Raw genomic sequence first — 15,131 nt, 5'->3', positions numbered from 1 at the left:
AGGGAATACCTATGGCCTTCATCATGTCAATTATTCCGTCCATTCAGATGAATTCTGGGATTTTAGGTGAGCTTGGCGTTATTTTAATTTTCTGAAAAATTTTTAGTGCTGTTGAACATTTTCTCTCACTCACAGTCTGCGCGTTTACCTGTCTTTCTCACTTACCCTTATCGAGTGGGGGAGGGGGGGAGAAGGGATGAATCATGAATTACAGCGGTTTAATAAAATAATTATGAATTTTAGTATTCAAAGTTTAGGAATCATGAATCGCGAGATACAAGTTAAAACGAATCATGAATATCGAATAAAAGGTTATACACGAGTCATGAATAATTGAGCTTATAAAGATCGGGAATTACCAGGCCCGAAGGTAAAATGATTACACTTCTCCCCTCCCCCCCCCCCTTGTTATCCTGTCTGTCCCATTAATGGACTATGACCTGGATGTTTTTTAAAACGGGAAGCTAAGTAACATTTAAAAAAAGAAACACCAGATCTGCGTGGGCGAGTGTTTTTACAGATCCTGCGTTCATATGTGATGACTTAAGAGTCACTAGACTTTGCACTGTTTCTAAATTTTTCATTTCAAAATTAAATGTGAAGTTAATGTAAAGTTAAAATTTCTATTTCAAACTAAAACTGTAACTCAAACATGTGGTAAGCCATCAAAGCAGCTGAATAATCTTTTTTTTTTTTATCACGGTTTAAATCTTGAGCGTCACCGTTTAACCCTGACTCATTCTTGGGTCACAAGGACGACCTTTGACCAGGGTGTGAAGAGAGGAGGGAAGGGCTGGTACATTTCAAGAAACACCGGATCTGCATGAGCCACAGGCGGCCCAAGCTCCAGCTGTGAGATGATCATCTTGCGCAATAACAGTCATGGCGGAATTATAAGAGTTTGTATGGGAATATTTACGACTGCTCTAAGGAATAAAAAAATACGTCAAATTCTCAAAAAAAATACCTCACCTTACTTCCACAGCGTATTGCTTGTTATCTGACCGCTTACTTTGATGAAAAGAGCCCATTTGAGCGAGTTGTTCATTTCGAGGTTTTCAACGTACATAAGAAAAGCCCAAGGCTGAACACTCCATTTCCGAACGCCTGAGCCGAGAAGCGAAAAATCCAAGCTCAAAATGACCGGGCGGCCACAAATCCAACGCAGAATCCAAGCACATATACTGTAGTTTCATTTCAATTCACTAAAAACTCAATCGTCCCCGTGCAACCGACACTAAGCCGCAGTTTGCTTCAAAAATTTCCAGTTTAGAGGTTTCTAACAGCCCGCGGCCACATCAACCTTGACACACGACCGTTGAAAACCAGCTTGGTAACCCTACCTCCTTTTTAAACTGAGCCTCTCCGGGGACCATACCGTCGGTTTTCGTCAATAAATTGTTTTAGAACCACGGGTCCCCTCAGTAGAAATCGATCGAGTTCTATTCCCCTTTGTTCGACCTCTGCATTCCGCATCGTTTTGGCTTGACAAAGTTAATGCGACAGTCGGAAGATGATCTGCAATTTATTTCGGCTCTTTCAGACTTGAGACTGGGTCAATGCACAAGTTCATCCGAACAGTATCTCTTGTAATAATTCAAAGAAAAATAATTTGTACATTTGGATTTAAATTGTCCATTTCCATGCGTGAAAATATTAAAACGGATGTCCAGCAACAATACAATACAATACAATACAATACAAAGACTTTATTTAAACACGATAATTGTTAAAGCGACTACACGCTTGTGGGGCCTTACTACGATTTCCATTTCAGATACGAGTTCGAATTGATTACGTCCTTGCTGCAACCGTGGAATAGACTATTTTTTACAGACGACATTTTTATCTTTTGAAATTAAAAGGAAATTATCGAGATTTACGAGATCAGCTATGCGGTTTGCAACTATGCTTGTAAATTATTTTGAATTTGTAAACATTTCCGGAGGCGAATTCGATTGGCCGATCGAAACAATAGCCTCTCGATCGATTTCTACTGAGGGGACCCGTGGTTCTAAAACAATAGAACGTTTTCACTCACGTGACCAATTCCTTGACTACCGTTGCTACGCCGCCATATTGGTGTACCTCAATTGTAAACAAACTAGTAGCGTCCTTCGCGTGGAACATGGTTTTGTGTCTGATCGTTGGCTGTGGCAGCAAAAGTGGACGAGATGAAGGGTTGTACTTTGCAAGGGTGCCTTCTGTGGTCACAAATCAAGGCGAAGAGGCACAGATACTATCCGAAGAAAGAAGATCGCGCTGGATTTCAGCGATAAACAGTGACGATCTGACCGAAGAGATCTTAGAAAACGATCGTGTGTGCGAAAAGCATTTTGTTTCAGGAAGGGCAGCTAAGAGCTGGGATAAATTTAATATTGAATGGGTTCCGACATTGCTTTTGGGACACAAGAAAGCGTCTGATCGAGCAGATCATAAAGAAGCGGCGGCAAAACGAAGCGAGAGAGCGAGGGAACGTGAACTTGAAAAGAGAGAACGAGAGCTAGAACTAGAGCGAACGGCGAAGAGACAGAAACTTAATGAGCCCGGTGAACAGGTTTCAAACCTTAGCTTTGAAGGAAATGAGGACGAAGAGAAAAAATTAACAGTTGAAGCTGGCACACAAACTGAAGAGTTTGAATATTTATTCAGCTCTCTAAACATTGACCGGAAACCATTTTGATCGGTGGGAATTTGTACAAAACGAAGAAAAAGTTAAATTCTACACTGGATTGCCTTCCTTCGATATCCTGCAAAATGTTTTCGAACATGTTTCTCCGTTTGTTGCTTACAAGTCCCAGAATCTGACCACATTTCAAGAGTTTGTCATGGCTTTGATAAAACTTAAACTTGACGCTCCACATCAAGATCTTTCATATCGCTTTAATGTCTCCCTTTCAACAGTTTCAAGGATTTTTTCATCCTGGATGGTAGCGCTAGATGTACGCCTGGCTCCACTTATCAACTGGCCTGAACGTGAGGATTTATGGCGAACTATGCCACAGTGTTTTAAATATTCATTTGGAAACAAAACTACCGTGATTATTGATTGTTTCGAAGTATTTATTAATAGACCATCAAATCTGCTCGCAAGAGCACAGACATGGTCATCGTACAAACACCATAACACTGTTAAGGTGCTGATTGGGATAACTCCACAAGGTACAATCTCCTATGTTTCCCAAGCTTGGGAAGGACGAACATCAGACAAATATTTAACTGAGAACTGTGGAATTTTAAATAAGTTGTTGCCTGGGGATCTGGTCTTGGCTGACCATGGTTTCACCATCGCAGGGAGTTACCCTTCGCTTGTGCGACAGTATCTCTCTCAACTTGTAAGATTTGTTCTTTTGTAATCTCAATATCTACCTCTTGACAAGCTTTTAATAACTCAGGATAACTCAGAGCGAGGTACCTCTTATCAAATAGATCGCTAATTGTAGGTACGCAGCGACTTTTGAGGATATAGCTGTCTGCATACTCGGGTATTAAGCTTAGAGCGATGGGCTTGCTACTAGACTTACTAAGTTTAGCATAAAAGGTATCCATTTCCGGTTTTGAGGGAACAGGGATCTCCTTTGACACGTTTCCTTTAGCAGAGTTATCAGGGCTGGAAACATTGGAGAGGTTCTCAATCTTGGCATCTAAATCGTTTTTTTATTTTCCTTGCGGATGTAAAGTTTATTTCTCGCACCTTTTCATATTCTACTTGTTTGACGTAGGTAGGTAAAAGCCACGAGCACTTCACTTGCGTGCAGGCAAGTCTGCCATTTATTTTGTCCACGCTTCCAGATAAAATAGCACGTTTGCTATATGCGAACAGGTTTCTGCCAGGCCAGCCTTGCAACCTAAGCAGTGTGCAAACAAAATTGTTCCTTCTCTTTCCGTGATAACCCAACATGAAATAAGAGAGTCGTTCATACGCTGGGAATGTCTCACCTTTGCTAAAACAAGAAACTTGTCGGCGATTATGTGGCCTTGCACGCTTGCGATAAAACCAGAGACCATTTGGTTATATGCTTCAAGACTTCGGAAAGCTTTAAACTGTTTCTGAGTGAGGAAACTTGTCTCCAAGACAAGATAACACAAAATATCTGTGGATTCAACAGGAGGCAAACAGTCCGGCTTAAAGTCCTTCCCTTCGACTAAAACTGGATCAATTCCAATTGCCGCTATTTTCTGTAAATATCGATCTCTGACTGGAAAATCCAGCTGCTTCGCGTATTCGGATATCGGAAAAGAATAGTCGACCCCGCTTTTGTTCTGGGACTCTTTTTCTTACTCTTTTGAATCCATTTTACTTGTGGGAACGATAATTGTGGAAAAATTACGGGGATTACGCAATCGAAAGTGGTACACCAATATGGCCGACCGGAAATGATGTGACGTCACGTGAAAACGATCTATTTATTGACGACAACCGACGGTATGGTCCCCGGAGAGGCTCAGTTTAAAAAGGAGGTAGGGTTACCAAGCTGGTTTTCAACGGTCGTGTGTCAAGGTTGATGTGGCCGCGGGCTGTTAGAAACCTCTAAACTGGAAATTTTTGAAGCAAACTGCGGCTTAGTGTCGGTTGCACGGGGACGATTGAGTTTTTAGTGAATTGAAATGAAACTACAGTATATGTGCTTGGATTCTGCGTTGGATTTGTGGCCGCCCGGTCATTTTGAGCTTGGATTTTTCGCTTCTCGGCTCAGGCGTTCGGAAATGGAGTGTTCAGCCTTGGGCTTTTCTTATGTACGTTGAAAACCTCGAAATGAACAACTCGCTTAAATGGGCTCTGTTCATCAAATTAAGCGGTCAGATAACAAGTGATACACTGTGGAAGTAAGGTGAGGTATTTTTATTGAGAATTTGACGTATTTTTTTATTCCTTAGAGCGGTCGTAAATATTCCCATACAAACTCTTATAATTCCGCCATGACTGTTATTGCGCAAGATGATCATCTCACAGCTGGAGCTTGGGCCGCCTGTGCATGAGCAAGTTTTCATTAACACCAATTATTTTTCCTCTCTTTTTTTTTCACTCGCGCAACGGACTTCTGCGAAAAGAAGGGACTGCTCGTAATCTAGGCCTCGCAGAATATCTTAATATTTTTCAAACTGAAACAAGTTCATCGAATTGAAAATCATCTTACGATGGTTTTTGACCTTCTCTTTTTCATAGCTGGGATGAGATGGCTCGATATGACCTTCCCGCCATGTTGAAGTTTGTGGTATCGAAGACATCTCAGCCATCGTTGTATTATGTGGGGCATTCGCAAGGAACGCTCATCGCCTTTGCAGAGTTTTCAAGGAATAAAGAATTGGCCAAATTGGTGAAGAGGTTCTTTGCCCTTGGACCCGTGACAACTACTGGTCACATTGAAAGTCCAATTAAATATTTCCGTCATCTCGGACCGGAACTTGAGGTAAGAATTAATACTTGGCAGCTTTTACCAGTTTCCCTTCACCTTTCAGTCGCATAACAGAGTAAGACGTAGTTACAGAAACTAAAGTTGTGAACAGTTACCTTAACTTTTTCTTTTTTGTGCTAAAAGACGATGACGAACGTGCACCTAGTATGATGAAAAATTTCAGGAAAATAGAGAAAAGCTACTCAGTTAATGGGTGCGAGGGTAGGAAGCCCCCATTTGTTTATAATGAAGTTTAAGGTCATAAGGACAAATTATTTCAGTTACTAAATCTGTGACCCCCAAACAAATCACATGCTCGTCGATGTAACGTCTAAAAAAGCTTATTTACCCAACTTGTAAAACTACTTGTGAAGTCTACTATTATCAAATGAAATGCGTAGAAGATTAAACGAGTTTTTTTTACTATATTGTAATGTTAATATTGTAATATTGTAATTTTACCGTGTAATTTTACTGGTTTTAATTTAGTTTTTAATAATATTGTAATGCGCTTTTGAGTATTTTTATAGAAAAAGCGCAATATAAGTATTAAATATTATTATTTTCGTTCGTACAGAGCGACTCACTAGTTTATGATTCGAGCAAACTTTTATTAATGTACAATTGTTTCTTTGCTCTTCCTTAGTTCTTGTTCAAACTTCTGGGTGTGCGGGATTTCCTTCCGTCCGATTTCCTCATTCACTGGTTAGCTGACCACGTGTGTGACGAACACGAATTAGACTTAATCTGCTCGAATATCGTTTTTCTCATCGCTGGATATGACAAGACACAACTTAATATGGTAAGTCTTCGCAAACTGTACAAAATCTATCTACGAAAAGAGAGGCTAGAGTCCATACTCCTTGGAAAATATGTATTAAACTTGTTAAATGAACCACAACATTTGGCTACATTAAAAACTCCGAAACTTCTTCAAATTGAAAACAAAGGGGTAACACATTTAGGCGAACTAAAGCTCAAAATCAACTAAAACTCCGCAAAAACAAACAAACAGTACGTGATAAATGTCCACACCAGTTTTCAATGTCAAGTTTAGAGTTCTTTGACGTGATTGGCTAATTTGTGAAATCATGCACGCCGCGTGTGAATACAAAAAGACTACAAAGGGGGAGAGGAAGAGAAAAATTGTTACTTGAAATTTAAAAATTGAGGATATATTCTACAGCCAACCATATTCTGAAGGACTACAATCTTCCTGCAAGCGAATCACCCAGCTTCCATTAAAAATATTTTCAGTTTTCTAAGTTACTCTTTCCCTTGTTATTTCCAACTGTATGGATTAACATTGGATTAATCCTCTGAGAATGACTAGCATCTAATTTCTCCTAACAATATCACCCCTGAGTCACACATTAAGGCCACGAGAATAAAGGAAATGATCACTAACTAAAGAGGCTCTTGATTGTTAAACAAATTCTCCCTATCAGTAGCTTATAAAAATGTATAGAGAACGGTATGGAGAATATGATTAGAAGCAAGTGAAGGCAAGCAAGTGGTAAATGTGAATTTCATTTTCTTGACAGACGCGACTTCCAGTGTATGTATCTCACACTCCAGCAGGCACATCGGTGAAAAACATGATACACTTCTTGCAGGTACGTTAAGTGGCGTCTTATATGTATATTTGATCGTGCAGTGGTGCAAACACCATTCTCAGTTATTTGGAACTTAATTATTCGTGTTGTTAAACAGTAATTTTTTTTTAACCTTAAAACACATCAGGTACTTGCACGAAAAATGTCACTTATATACAACACTTCTGACACACTTTGCGAATACTTTCTGCCAGCTGTACACTACGCGTAAAGGTCTAAAATAGACATCTCATGTACGCTTGTAGAGAACGCACAGGAGATGGAATCAAGCTTTTACTTTCTTAGTTCGTCACGGTCCTTACAAGAAAAGTTTTTTCCACTGCTATGTTGTGGTTACTGAGAAATTTATTAAATGGTGCTGCAATATGAAACAAAAATTAAAGTATCTACCTCTATACAGATGACAGATTCCAACAAGTTTCAAATGTTTAATTACGAAAGTGCAGAGAAGAACAGGGAACACTACGGACAGGTAAATAATCTATGTTTTTCCGGCTTGAGAGTATAGTATCCAAGCTCGATTGTCGCTGCTCCCTCGTATCCAGTCCATGCTCCTCCCCAAGCGTTCGGGAGGAGGGGCGCGGGCTCATGTTCCCGAACAGCTGCTGGTAATCGAGCCTATCCAGTATCAAGCTATTTCGAAATATGCAGATAGATAGATAGAGATAGATTCTTTAGAGACTTACCCCCTTTATTTCGAAATATGGTTAGTTTGACAATACCTTCCCTTTGCAATCTTTATTTATGGCCTGTTCTTAATAATCTTTTCGAAGACCTACAAGTAACAAGTGATTTTTTGAAATCTTAAGTTCACTAAAGAATAAATGTTTCCCAACAATCTTTGTTCACAGGACACCCCACCCCTATATAATGCAACAGCTATGACTGTTCCTGTGGCTCTGTACTGGGCTCAGAATGACTGGTTAGCTGACCCAACAGATGTGCGGGCGCTGCTACCTCTGCTGCCGAACAAACTGTATGACAAGTATATCCCAAAGTGGGATCACATGGACTTCCTTTGGGGTTTGGACGCGCCTAGAGTGGTTTATTATGATATCATAAAGCACATGAGAGACGTATAAGCTAGCTAGAAGAAATACAAAAAGCGAAAATGAGAAAATTGTCAGGATAAATACGACAGAGCACCTTATCCAAGGTTATTTTAATTGGCCAAAAGCTTTGCTATTGTCACTCTTAATGTGACTTGTTTCTGAAAAAGCGCCTCACCGAAAAAAGTTAAATCGTTAAAGAGTAATGGTTTCATAGTTAAACAAAATTTTTTTTAAAGCGTAATTTCTCTTACGTTACTCCACACCGATTATGTCGCTAGATGAGAAAGTAAAGCTTTGTTGTTAGTAATTTACTATTGTATGCACAATATTTTAATGAGAGAAATTGACTATATAGAATTTTTATATCGATTAATCATTTTTTAAAAAATTCAGGAAACTCCCTCTTAAGGGACATTTTGGAGGCTAAGAAAGCTCTCCCCTTTATTAGGGATTACAAATCCCATGATGGGAATCATAATTTTTAGTCCTTGAGACCAAAGTTCGTGTCTCCTCGAATAGGGAACGCTTAAGGGAAAGTTTTCAACGATTTTTTTACGTGCAAAAATAAGTTAAGATCATTTGGTTTAAAAAAAAATTCAGACGATTCAGCATCTCCTTTTATTCTACTGCAGTGATTTCTTGTGTAGTCTTATTTTATATATATTTTGTCCAAAGTAGAACGTTTCCGGTTTTATTGTCAATAATGCCAAACTGCGGCCAACTTTTGTTGCGCCGATTCAGGGCTTCCATTTTTCCACTCCTTCCCTGCTCAGGCGGCTTCGTCTTGTTGTCTTTGCTGTGACGATTTTTCGTATTAAATGCCTCCCCAGATCTCTTATTGTTCCCCGGTTCACTCGAGCACGATCTCTTGATTCCCCTTCTAAAAATTACTCTTTCGAGCTCGAAGGTGTAGTTTTATCAAAAACGTTTGTGGCATTTGGAGTTATTTTTCGTCAAGCATTTCCCTTAAGGCTTCTCTTATCACCATCATTCCCTATGAAGTTATTCTTTCGTAAAAGGTCTAGTGAACCATGAGTGTGAATCTACCACATTAGCCTCTAAGATCGCCTCTTGTCTATTTCGCTCTTTCTCTATCATTCTCCTCACACATGTTATTACACAATCATCGTCTTTCTGCCAAATTCCTCCATATTTCCTATTATCTTATGCAGTAATTTCACCCTTGCAAGTCGTTTTTGTACTGCAACCAACTTTGGAAAGGCCTTTAGCTCGTACAATATTCCCATCTCGTTTTGGGTAAGATATATGTCTAGCCTCTTCAACCACCTAGCAAGATGTCTTTTTGTCAAAACAACTATGTTTCTCGCCAGTTGATCTTACAGGGCAGAGGTTTCTTCTCTGGATTTTAACGGAGGGATAGTTTCTTTTCAAACTCTTTCCTCTTGCGCTCTTATAACAAGGCAACAGTACATCTGTGAATTCAGGCCATTCATCTGCTAAAGTCTTACGTCGCATGCGTTTTCCTTTTACCGTGTTGCGTTCTTTCGGCTTCACCTCGTGATCCCTACAAGGTACACCTGTTGTTATATCGACATTTGTTAAGTTCAGATGATTATGATCGACCTTAGATGGTTCTTTCTTGAATCCTTTTCCTAGATAGATGTCGGTTGCAAATTCCTTGTCCGTTAAATCAGCCCTCTTTCGTTTGAGTAATTTTCGATCGTTCTTGGTTCCTCAACGCTTAAGAGTTCCATTCGTCCTGTTTTCACTAGTAGTGGTTGGAGAAACTTTGAGTGAATCTATACCGCTACACGATGGTCCACTTGGCATCTTTCCGCACGAGAAATTGGAATTGCTTTTTATTTTGTCGTAATCTCCATATCTACTCCTCAGATTAAGATTCAAAGTGCGATCAAGTGCAGGATAATCTTCACTTAGTTCATCTCTATCACGCATGGTGATAAAATTTGCTTTGTCCAGTTGGCTTAAGTCCGAGGAGCCAACGCACATTCTTTCTTGCTTATTACCCAAACTTCCTCTGTTGGTGGAGTCGTTATTGCTTTGGTCACTAGTAATCATTTTTTTCTTCGATTTTCCACGACTCAGTTCTTGCAAATTAGTCATGAAATCTGCTCTAGCGGAGGTAACTTTTCCACGCCTGTTTGATCCTTTTGCAACACCTTTGCCCTGATTAACATCTTTCGATGATTTACCCTTCGTTGCCCCATTTAAGTTCTTATGTAAACTTACATTTACTTCTACACTCGGACTAGCATCGCTGTTTCTTAACCTTCCCGCGGTGTTTTTGTCACATTGTATCATACTTTCTGAGGCACTCTCTTCCTTCTTTCTGCTCTTCTCAAAACGTGATGTTTCTCTGGGTTCTACAATCTTAGGCTCTGGACAAGAGAACGCTTTTCGTAGCTTGCCTTTAGCAACAGTACGAATATCACGAATTGCTTCTCGTTTCTTTTCGTTCGCCCTCTGACTGATCCCACATGATTTAGCTCGACGTGTTTTAAGTCCATTTTTGTGATATATCGCCCTCTTAAGTAACTATAATGAAAAGTCAACATTAATAATAAAATTTTCCATGTAAACGGTTCTCTCTGCTTCTCAAATAGCGTAAAAATTATTTATAAATGCACTTAAGTCGTAATTCATCACGTGAGGAGAACCAAGCGACAACAGGCGTTGTCCTCCTCGCTCCTTCATCTTTTTGATATCATGTTCTTTAAGAACATTGCCTGACACCCAGAAGAACGGGTGCGGCGGAGCCGTGTTGTCACAATGAATTGAGTCCGTCCACAATCCTATCCGAATTAATTTATTATCAATGGACAGAATTTAGTTTGGGTTCTATATATCAAATAGATTCCATGCTGCCGTGCGTCTTTCCAGTAACAAGTCACAGATGAAGTAAAAATGTGATAAAAACTAAAAACTGGCACAAGAAATATGCGCAACCTAGTGTGTCACTGACTTAACGCGCGCGCAGCTCGATTGCATCAGCTGCAAAAGTTACTCACTTTCTTGTAGCAACATCTATGTTTGGTGAGGTAGTAATACTGAATGCATTGAACCACTGTCTGCAAAGTTAAAGGTTGTAAAAAATAATTGGGAATCATCGTCTGAAGCGAAACAGCAAATATCCCAGCGGACAACGCTACTGACGAAGGGCTAACGCTTGAAATGTTAGCTTTGAAACTCTTAACGGTGGCCATTTTACGTTATCAACACAATTGATAATGCTAAATCACTCTCTGACGTCACCTTGAGATCTTACAATATTACCGAAGAATTGCATTTGAACCGAGTGGACCTTACATGTCACTTTCGTACTCTGTTTCTATGTTGTGTCAGTCACAAGCTTCTGGGCGTGCAAATATAAATTGTTACAAAAGTATTCATAGAAATAAGTCAACCATTGGACAGAGATATTTGTGTATGTAATGCTACCACTCTGTGTTCATGTGAAGTCACTGGATCCAGTTTGTAATGTCAAATTAAAAAAGCGATGGGCTTTGCTTTTGGGATCGGGAAGAGTGTGGGGAGATTGAGGAAGACTTGATAAGGTCAGGTGTTATAATTACTTTAAAATTAAACTTGTGTTGAACTCGAATTATTGTCCGGAATGTTATGTTTTGTTTTAACTTAGCACTTTATCCACCTTACCTTTCCCGGCAAAGTGTCTGCAATCAACTGGAAATCTTTTCCAACCTCGGTTAATCTATGACATATCGGAACTGGAATTACTTATGAGTCGTTACTTCTTATCATAATCATATTTTCCTTATAACTCAATTTTAGACGGTCCTACGATTCAACGAGCCATTATATATTGTCTTTATCTAAATTACATTCTACCTTGATATGCCTGACATTCTCTAGTATAGTAAGGGATCGAAAAAGCAAACGAGCTTTCGAGTCATTATGGCCTGTATTTGCCTTAAGGAATCAGGGACGGGTATGGTTCTGGCGCTAATTTTACTGAAATTGATACAACATTTGCGAATGAGAGTATATGTGCAACTCATTAGTAAGAACCCAGTGATAAATTTCAACGCCACTTCATAGAGGGTTTCTGAAACTGACGTTCCGAGCGTTACCCCTTCGTCAGGGCGAATTGAAGGGCTTACGTTCGAAACGTCGGTTTTAGAGACCCTTTACAGAGGCCAATTAACATTATCAACCCAGTTGTTAAAACCAAATCATTATCTTGTAATACCCGACGCAGAATCATAGTTTCTTTGAAGCTTACTCCTTTTATTCAACAAGCTAGATATGGAATACTTCACCCAAGGATTCGTACCCTCGAATGGAACATACCAAGACTATAATGGACCTTAATTTAACTGTCAAGACTTATGCTACTCCCGCCCAGATGCGATGCAAATTAGATCTATTGTAGTGTTATCCTGAAACATTTCGTCAGCTTTTCCTTGAAGGCTGCTGTTAGCCATGCATGAAAGTACTTCTTGGAGGAGATGACACTGTGAGTATCGGGTATTAATTTTCTTTTCAAGAATACAGGTACCTTTGAATGAAATTGGCTTTTTCCTGATCCGTCCAGTTTCTAAGTAAATCCTCCCTCAGATCGATACGAAGATTTGATACTTGATCAACTGACGATAAAAGAATATGGGATTCATTTCGCAATTGATATTAACCAAAAATCAATTTGCTGCCATTCATGCCTTAAAAATATTTCAATAATGAACAAATCTTTCGTAGTTGGCAAAAATATTCCTTCCCTCAATGTACAAAACGCAGAGAGGGAACAAAGTAAATACGGAAGTCAATGACATTCTGAGCTGACTCCACAGCTACTAATTAAGGCTATAATGATCGACTTTATCCAAGCTTCGATTCGAACATTAAGTTAACTCTCTAACCCCTGGGAGTGATAATCAATAAATTTCTCCCAACAGTATCATCCCCGAATCAAAAATTAAGGTTATGAGAATTAAGAGAGTAATCGCAAATTTAAGAAGCTCTTAACCCTTTAACTCTTAAGATCTTATTGTTAATTCTCTCCTCTACCTGTAACACATTTCCTTGTAAATTAGTCTTGAGAACTTGGTGTTAGATCAAGATAACAACTTCTACCTGATTAGTTTGAATATTCTCATTACCTTTTTGTTGTATAGTCTAAGGATATTATGGGGAGAAGTTTCATGTTGATCACTTCTGGGAGTTAAAGGGTTGATTGGGTGTGGTTCCTCGTAAGTACCATAGGGAATATTTAGAGAACAGTATGGAGAACTTGCATACTGATGTTAGGGTGTATAGGGTTAAATAATCAACTTTATTTGAATGACCCCGTCCTCAGTTATAGCTTTGGGATTAAAGTGTTACTCAAGTACTTCATAGAATTGGAGTACTATATAGTTTGCTCCCAGTTTACTTGTAGGAAAATGTGTTTCATCGATCCTCGTTTAAATGGCTTTATCTAGCCATCACTGTCTATTATTTTGTGAAACCGAAATATTTTGTGGAACGTATTAAGGAGACATAACATGTTTCATTGTATTACCAGAGGTGGATCTAGGGGAAAGGCCGAGGGGTCCGTCCCCCCCCCACCTTATTTTGGGTAAAAATAAAAAAAGAATCGCAGAAGGAAGAAAAGCCGGCAGGGCAAGCGACAAACAACCGGGTCCCCCCCTTAGCTCAAGGTCTAGATCCGCTACTGATTACTACCATGGGAAATTTATTTAGTGCGAAGTGCTAAACTTGAAATCATTCTCTGACCTTCTCTGAAGTTCTTTCTCGAAGGCTTTTCTCTGCACATTGGAAGTTGACCCTCAGGGATGTAGTTTGCCCTTAAATCCTTTACAAAAAAATTATTACAAATAGGTAAGTTCATTTCAGCCGAATTTGGCGCTTGCATAAAACTTGTATTTGGCATTCAATCCTTTCCTAACCCCTAAGAGAGACTAACATTCTAATCTCCCCTCACTATATCACCTCTGAGACAAATATCAAGGCCATAAAGGAAATGATCACCAACGTAAGAAGCTTTGGATTGTCAAACAAATTCTCCTCATCGGTACCTTAGGAAATACGTGGAAAAAAGAATGGAGAATGTGTTTATCAATTTTAGGGTGCAAGAGAATATCATCAGTTGATATTTTTTTTGTAGGGTGTAAATGGTTAAAACTATCCAAGTTGAACTGTATCAGCAAAAGTTCCGAGAAACCCATTGACGATATCAACGCAACAGAAATACAGACAATCTCAGCCGCTTAGAGTGAAGATTCCACATGTCGACTTCTTGTCGTAGTCGTAGTATAAAACATGTTGTTCAGTCCTCTGATAAAACAAGAGTCGATATTGATTAAATTCCGCTTATCCATCTCTTACTCACCATCCATTGTTCCAGTAGTCCATTCCAGAAATACTGGGGATCTGAATATGGAGAACTGTGCGAAAATAACGGGAGAACTTTTGAATAAAACCAATATCAGCGCATACTCTTCCAGGGGATTTATATCTTGAAGGTCTCAGAACTATAGCGTGTAACTTTGGGCAAGAGAAGATCTCTCTTTTGACTTTGGGGCCTGACATCCGGTTGTGATTGGAGTGAACTAGTATGCTTTGCCTGGATAAAGGTTTTGGTACGGTGAACCACTTGAGAAGCTGTTGTTTCTAGGAAATATTTCTTTTAAGCTAAATCATGTTCCCTCCTCGCTCAATCTCGTAATATACGAGTGCTAAGTGGTTAAAGCGACTGATAAAAGCTTGGTCTGCGCAAAACGAACAATTTGGATACGGATCGAAGCGTTCATTCTGAGTACTTTTAACTTTCATTTGGTAAACATGTTCAGACATTGATTAGTTTCAAGTAATTCTTACCTCGCTTGGCTACGACGTGTTTTCATATCTTGCGCCTATGGATCAGGGCGCAAAAAGTTCTCTTATGTCGTCATAATAGCAAAGACGACAATGTAGTTCGGTGTATGACGTCACTAAATTGTTAATAAGGAAAGGTTTCCAATAATTTACAATCAGCAACAAAACAAGTTCTCTCTTAGGAATTATGAATAAAATTCTAAGCAGTAAAGTATCAAGAAAAAGGCCTTTATTTAACAAAGTCAAAAAACCGG

General features: G+C 39.3%; 3 protein-coding genes across 3 annotated transcripts in view; 2 read left to right on the top strand and 1 right to left on the bottom strand.

The window, feature by feature from the left end:
- LOC113686820 (gastric triacylglycerol lipase) overlaps positions 1–8,741 on the top strand; it is a 10,106-nt gene extending 1,365 nt beyond the window's left edge. The window contains exons 2-7 of the mRNA XM_027204497.2: positions 1–66; positions 5,168–5,411; positions 6,043–6,198; positions 6,941–7,012; positions 7,413–7,484; positions 7,864–8,741. The exon at positions 1–66 is cut by the window's left edge and continues 257 nt beyond it. Of these exons, the coding sequence (XP_027060298.2) occupies positions 1–66; positions 5,168–5,411; positions 6,043–6,198; positions 6,941–7,012; positions 7,413–7,484; positions 7,864–8,094 (841 nt within the window). The 3' untranslated portion in view covers positions 8,095–8,741. The remainder of the gene's footprint in view (positions 67–5,167; positions 5,412–6,042; positions 6,199–6,940; positions 7,013–7,412; positions 7,485–7,863) is intronic.
- Positions 2,055–4,355, top strand: LOC149036327 (uncharacterized). The gene has a single exon (XM_089189800.1). The coding sequence runs from the start codon at positions 2,129–2,131 to the stop codon at positions 2,681–2,683; it is 555 nt and encodes a 184-aa protein (XP_089045926.1). The 5' UTR covers positions 2,055–2,128; the 3' UTR covers positions 2,684–4,355.
- LOC113686808 (uncharacterized) lies at positions 8,648–15,031 on the bottom strand. The gene is made up of 7 exons (XM_089189798.1): positions 14,881–15,031; positions 14,393–14,447; positions 13,777–13,855; positions 12,563–12,650; positions 11,701–11,755; positions 11,055–11,114; positions 8,648–10,581 (listed from the first exon to the last, which is right to left on the bottom strand). Exons 1-7 carry the CDS (start codon positions 14,904–14,906, stop codon positions 9,760–9,762), a joined length of 1,185 nt encoding a protein of 394 aa, XP_089045924.1. The 5' UTR covers positions 14,907–15,031; the 3' UTR covers positions 8,648–9,759.
- Between the last annotated feature and the right edge of the window lie 100 nt (positions 15,032–15,131).

This window comes from Pocillopora damicornis, chromosome 12, assembly GCF_964200805.1.
Source record: "Pocillopora damicornis chromosome 12, jaPocDami1.2, whole genome shotgun sequence".
Taxonomy (NCBI): Eukaryota; Metazoa; Cnidaria; class Anthozoa; order Scleractinia; family Pocilloporidae; genus Pocillopora; species Pocillopora damicornis.
The sequence above is the reverse complement of the archived record's forward strand: the minus strand, read 5'-3'. Positions and strand labels throughout refer to the sequence as shown.